The sequence below is a fragment of the Carassius auratus genome, chromosome 21 (genome assembly GCF_003368295.1).
Source record: "Carassius auratus strain Wakin chromosome 21, ASM336829v1, whole genome shotgun sequence".
NCBI classification, from domain to species: Eukaryota; Metazoa; Chordata; class Actinopteri; order Cypriniformes; family Cyprinidae; genus Carassius; species Carassius auratus.
In genome coordinates, this window is record NC_039263.1 from 23671250 (window position 1) to 23677496 (window position 6247).

Below are 6247 nucleotides of genomic sequence, written 5' to 3' on the forward strand. Positions count from 1 at the left end.
GCGAAAGCGCAGCTCGTTCTTCTTCGCTTTTTATTTGGCGGTATGCAAACGAAGTACATTACCGCCATCTGCAGAACTGAAGTCGTAAAGTCTACTCAGTGTGTGTATAAAGAAAAAAGCAACAACCCCAAAAACAAATTATTTACTTATTTTTATTAACGCATAGAACAAAAACATACAAAAGCATAAACATACATAACATAACATCAACCACACACAAAAAAAAAGTTTAATAAATCTAAAGAGGGCCATCATCTAAACATAATTACACAAGGAGATCAAATGAAGAGCAAATTCTAGTCCTTATAGCTTTCTTATTAGTAGATACTGAAATTACATTCAAATAGTTTTCCATTTCTTTTAGGAATACAGAGAAGACAGGTTTACAGTTGAAGAATTTGCATTTGCATTGTTTAGGAAAAAAATGTAAATTAATAACAAAACTGATATTTTCGTTTGTGGGGTCGGGGTCATAATATGCAAATATAATGTTTTTCATATGTACTGAGAAGCCTGGCAAAAACTTACACTTTACAAATACACCAATATCATCCCAAAGTTTCTGAGTGTAGTGACATGACCAAAATAAGTGTACCACAGTTTCTTCAGTTTCTTCAGAACTCGAACAAAAAGAGCATTTAAGATAAATGTCAGATTTAAATCTCTGAATAAACTTCTTTACAGGGTAGAACCTGTGTATGAGCTTAAAATAAATTTCTTTCACTTTGTTTGTGAAAAATAATTTTTGCGGTAGAGATTTTTTTCCAATTCAAGTTACCAAACAAATTATTCCAATAGTAGGATGCAGTAGATACTGAGGAGCCATTACAGTTTTTAAAAAGCATGCATAAACCAGAAGGGATGGCTCCCAAAACTGTAGCAAATTCTTTTGGGGTTATTGGTTTTTGGAAAGAAATTCTGATTACCTGAACAAAAGACCTTTATTCAACATTTTAAGACCTTTTACAGAACATTATATTTAAGAATAAGTCTCTGTTTTACGACAGTTGGTTCAGTAATGTTTATTTTTGGCGGAGCAGCTGTTTAATGAGCAAAGTCTTTTGTATTAAAAATAAATAAATAAAAACCTTATTGGCTAATTGGCTGGAGACTCTCCTAGTCTGATGGCTTAACGAATCTTTTCAATTTAATTTATCTTTATTTGCATGGCCATAGAATACAGTGTAGTAGTATATATATATAATATATATTTATATAAATATAATAAAGAGTTTCCTTTTTCATAATTCATATTTAAAATAAATAAAAAATCCATCTCTATTAGAACAGTTTAGAAGTGTCTACACTGACTGCACCCATATGAACACATCATTGGGTGTTTGGAGATGAGTCACACTGCAGACCAGTCAAGTTCTCCCACATGACTGAACCTTGTTTTTGAACCTTGCCTTATACAAAGAGGCATTGTCAAGTTACAATAGAAAAGGGTGCTGTCCAAACTATGCAATAAAATCAGAAGCACACAGTTCCCTATATCATTATATGCTTATCAAGAAGAACTGTTGAATAATGCCAAAGTTACAATGACATACTATGAAATCATCATATAAGTCATATAGCCATATTTAATGTATATCAACCTAAAATATATAAATAATATAATAAATAATAATATTTGAGCAGGAAAGCAGCAGAGGAAATGTTGTAGGATTATTTATTTTATTTATTAAAAAGAATCAAATATCTGCATATCAAAGTTCAAGCTAAATATTAAATGTAATAATACAAAAATATATAAAACACATGAAAACAAATTCACGATCTGCCTCTCACCATTTATTGAGAAAATATTTTTCTTATTTTTAATAATAATATTCCTTTAATATATATAGCAAAAAAGTATGTATATAGCAATGTATATATATAATTTTGCTATGGAATATGGAAATGTTTTACATGCATTAATACATTTAACTGCTTTTTTGTTTATCAGATTGGATTGTAAATAGATTTTAGCTTAACTTCTGATTTCAAAATAAAAAACAATGGTTTATAATTGCCATACTTGCATTTATGAATACTAAACTTTGCCAGCAAAAGTAATTAATTAATTAAATAGTATTCTTTATGGAATGACATGTCATAAGTAAAAAAAAAAAAAAAAACCTTTTCTAAACAAAGTTAAAGGCTGGGCATGATTTATTTTTCACGTCACTGGCGGATAGGCACGATGGGCGGGGCTTCTGTGCGTCTCTGTCGTCATCCTCAAGCGACGAGTGATTCTACTCGACGTCGCATATGACAAATAAGACATTTCAGCCTTAGTAGAGAGCTTTGCGTGTGTTTAAACACAACAGTTATCTAGGTTACCTTTCGATAATGACTTCTCGGTTATGTTTCTTTTTATTCAGGCCTAGAATTCCCAGATCACGTGGCGCGGTTCCCAAACATCATGTAGCACCGCTGGAGGAAAGCATGAGGAGGCACAGAAAAGAGCAACGAGCTCGTCTTTACATCTTTCTCATTCGTTACTGGAGCCTTCTGTGTCACACAGCGGAGGCAGACTGAGTTTCTGCAGGAGCTTCTCTACTTCTGTAAGAAGGACTGAAGCCATCGGACAGCTGCAGTCAACACACTATCACCTGGTTTACACCTGCAAAGTAAGATTATACTTCTGTCTGTGCTTGTTTTCTTATTTAGAGGAACTTGACTACTTGGATAATGTTCAGTGATTCATTTAATTGCATGTGTTGTCTCTAGGTGTGCTCCACTCGCTCTATGAAGAAAATATCCAAAATAGCCTATCACAAGGGTGTTGTGATTGTAACTTGTCCTGGATGTAAAAACCACCACATCATTGCTGATAATTTAAAGTGGTTTTCTGACCTGGAGGGGAAAAGGTGTGGATGTTTTAAGCCCTAAACACACGCCATGATTTTCAGCTGTCCCATAATGTTATACATTTATTTTCATTTATGAAGACCTAATTTATTCAGCGGAAAAAAAAATAATAATAAATCAATGTGTGTAAAAAAAATGTTTTCTATTTTTACATTTTTATTTCTATTTCTTATTATTTCCAATTAATTTATTATTTATCTTTTATTTATATACTTATTTTAATCCTCCTTTGTATTTATTTCTATATTGTCTATTTTATCATTTTTATTTCTGATTATTTTCAATTAATTTATTATTTTTATTTATTTATATATTTAGTTTAATCTTCTTTTGTATTTATTTTTATATTTTTTCTCTCTCCAGTGAACCCCAGTTTTAAAAAAACCCCATCTAAAAATTATTAAAATAATTATTGTTTACACCTAATTATACATGTTGTAAAATAACATTTAAATAACTAATTTTGTCATTTATATTACATTGCAGTATTATTTCTGCTAACTATAGTACTGTACTGCTAGATTTATTATTTAAATCTAATTTTTTATGATTTATTTGATTCCAAGTAAATCCCCTGTTCCAGAGTTGGAAAACCTAAAGCATTAAAGACAAAAATGTACGTTGACATCTGTTTGTTCTGTGTTGAATAATAGAAACATAGAGGAAATATTGGCTGGCTAAGGAGAATCAGTCCAAAGAGTTCAAGGGGACGAGGCCCTGGAAATTTTTTGCTGAGGAATCAATAAAGGAGGTGTCAAAAATAATCCAGATGATCCAAAACCAACACATCTGGAGCGATGGTTCAGATAAAACATGATTGACATTTGTTACCGCATCATTGGACATTTTATAATTGTTATATTTTTAATAATGTTCTTAATAAAGCACTAAAACAACCATCTAATCACTTTGGAGAAGTTGTTTTTAAGTGTTTTGGTCCCCTCTTGTGGTCACTGACACATTTTCACTTCAATGATATTTTCAAACTCATCACACTTTATCAGCAACCTTCGGGTGGTTAACATGAATACAGCTAAAATCAATACTGTTTACGAGTTACATATGTATATAATAATATAGATATAGATATATTTTAAAAGTAATTTTTTTCCCCCTTTCAACTAAATATTTGTTCATTAAAAATAAATGAACTTAAAATTACTTTAAAAAATGTTCGAGGATGGCTTGATTACAATGTTGATTACAATTTTCCTTTCGTAGGTTTTTTTTTTTTTTTGTAAATATAAATGAATAAAAACTGGTAGAATGGCGTCAACAGAAACATGTGTCGGTACGATGGGCGGGGCTTAAAAATAATAATAAAAAAATTTATACATTTCCTGTTTCAATTCTATACAATCTATTCTCAGTTTAACATGAATTAAAGTTTTTCACTATCATTTCTCAATTGTAAATTATTGTCTAGACTGCTGAAGAAACATCGCAGAGACAGGGTCACATGACACCTGTTACTTTTCTCAGCGCTGCACTAAACGGACCAATCACAATCGTTAGCAGATAATAACATAGCCGCTTTAAAACTGCATTCTTCTAAAGCGGTTTCTACTTATATGTCAGGAATCAATCTAGGACATTTGTAGATTTAAAAGATGATACCTTCTAATCAACAAATTACAAAAAAAATTCATGAACACACTTCATGATATTTGAATGATCCTCAGTGGAGACTCGCCCTTCTGAGTCACATAGCGCCTCCCGGAGACACTTGCAGAAATGTCCCTTCCTTAAACATTTTCTAACTAGTACGGTAACATTGGAGTACTTATCGTTCGTGGATGATAGTGACAGCCTCCAACCGATGATCAATCATCTAAAGAACGCGTTGATGCATTCACCTGGACTCCATACTTGAAGAAAACCTTGTTTTTGTTACTGTACCAGCATGAATTCAGCCGGACTGCTGTGTGAAACCGAGCGGCTTCGGCACCGTCCTTTCCTGATCGGGGTGAGCGGAGGAACGGCCAGCGGAAAGGTACGAAACACTGCATGCATGATGGAAACAGATGCATATTGCAGTTATAATCGTTTTAATGCATGCAAACCAACTGTTTCCTTTAAGCCAAGTCAAAGTCAATGTGTATCTCTTTTGTGCGTTAAATATAGTGCATGATTGCATTTAAGTGAAATGCATTCAAGAACAGCATGCAGAATTTAATTACAGACAGGAATATTTAGTAATTTACACAGATAACCTACAGCAATAGCAACAGGCCCTTGAATTATCATCTAGTGTCAACTTGTAACAGCATCTGTAATGATATTCAGGCTGATCCAATTGCAAATAGACTACTAGATTGTCAGTTGAAGCCAGTTACTTCTGTTTTTCTCCTGTCAGTCCACAGTGTGTGCAAAACTCATGGAGCTTTTGGGACAGAATAAGGTGGATCATCACCAGAGGAAGGTCACTATCGTCAGCCAGGACAGTTTCTACCAGGTTCTCACTCCAGAACAGAAGGCCAAAGCTTTGAAAGGCCAGTACAACTTTGACCATCCAGGTAAAAAAAAAAAATAGTGAATTATTCAACTGTGTGTAAAAATACTCATTTGATCTTTATGTTTTCAAAACCATTGCAAGAAAAGTTATGGAATGACATGAGGGTCATTAAATTACACTTTTAATGCACAATTATGTTTTCTCTCTCTCAAATGCGTTTGAAACAGAGTTAATGTGTCAGACGCTGAAGGACATCGTAGAAGGAAAGGTGGTGGAGGTTCCCACGTATGATTTCGTCACCCATTCCAGGCAATAAGACACGCTTTTCCCTCATAATGTTACGTCGAGCACTGACACACTTTCTCTCTATGTGTACATTGATGATGTGGAGAAATGTAGCATTGCATCACTTTTTTTTTTTTTAGCAATGGATGCTCTGCAGTGAATGGGTGCCGTCAGATTGAGAGTCCAAACAGCTGATAAAAACATCACAATAATCCAGTCTCACTCCAGTCAGTCAATAAACATCTCGTGAAGTGAAAAGTTGTGTGTTTGTAAGATAAAAATCTATCATAAAGATGTTTTATGGGTCTTCTATCCATAATATTGTTTCCTCCTTGGAAAAAGTCATCTCATCTGAATCAGGAGAGAAATATGCACTGATCAAGCACGGTTTACAAATGAAAACAGTCCAGAACAGTTCTAAACCATCTAAAGTGATGGTTTGAAGTTAAAAACATCTTAGTGATGGATTTGTTTCTTACAAACGCGCAACTTTTCACTTCACAAGATGTTCACTGATGGGCTGGAGTGGTGTGGATTACTTGTGGATTATTGTGATGTTTTTATCAGCTGTTTGGACTCTCATTCTGACGGCACCCATTCACTGCAGAGCATCCATTGCTGAGCAAGTGACGGAATGCTACATTA

The 6247-nt window shown here is 33.5% G+C and overlaps 1 protein-coding gene and 1 pseudogene across 2 annotated transcripts; both read left to right on the top strand.

Moving 5' to 3' along the window:
* Window positions 1-2301: 2301 nt before the first annotated feature.
* Window positions 2302-3679, top strand: LOC113039027 (DNL-type zinc finger protein-like; annotated as a pseudogene).
* Window positions 3680-4167: 488 nt separating this feature from the next.
* Window positions 4168-6132, top strand: LOC113039028 (uridine-cytidine kinase 1-like). 2 transcript variants are annotated; one of them, XM_026196893.1, is made up of 3 exons: window positions 4168-4855; window positions 5219-5378; window positions 5530-6132. In XM_026196893.1, exons 1-3 carry the CDS (start codon window positions 4766-4768, stop codon window positions 5631-5633), a joined length of 354 nt encoding a protein of 117 aa, XP_026052678.1. In that variant the 5' UTR covers window positions 4168-4765; the 3' UTR covers window positions 5634-6132. The 2 variants fall into 2 exon arrangements, with proteins under 2 accessions (XP_026052678.1, XP_026052679.1); XM_026196894.1 differs by having other exon boundaries at window positions 5545-6132.
* The last annotated feature ends 115 nt before the right edge of the window (window positions 6133-6247 follow it).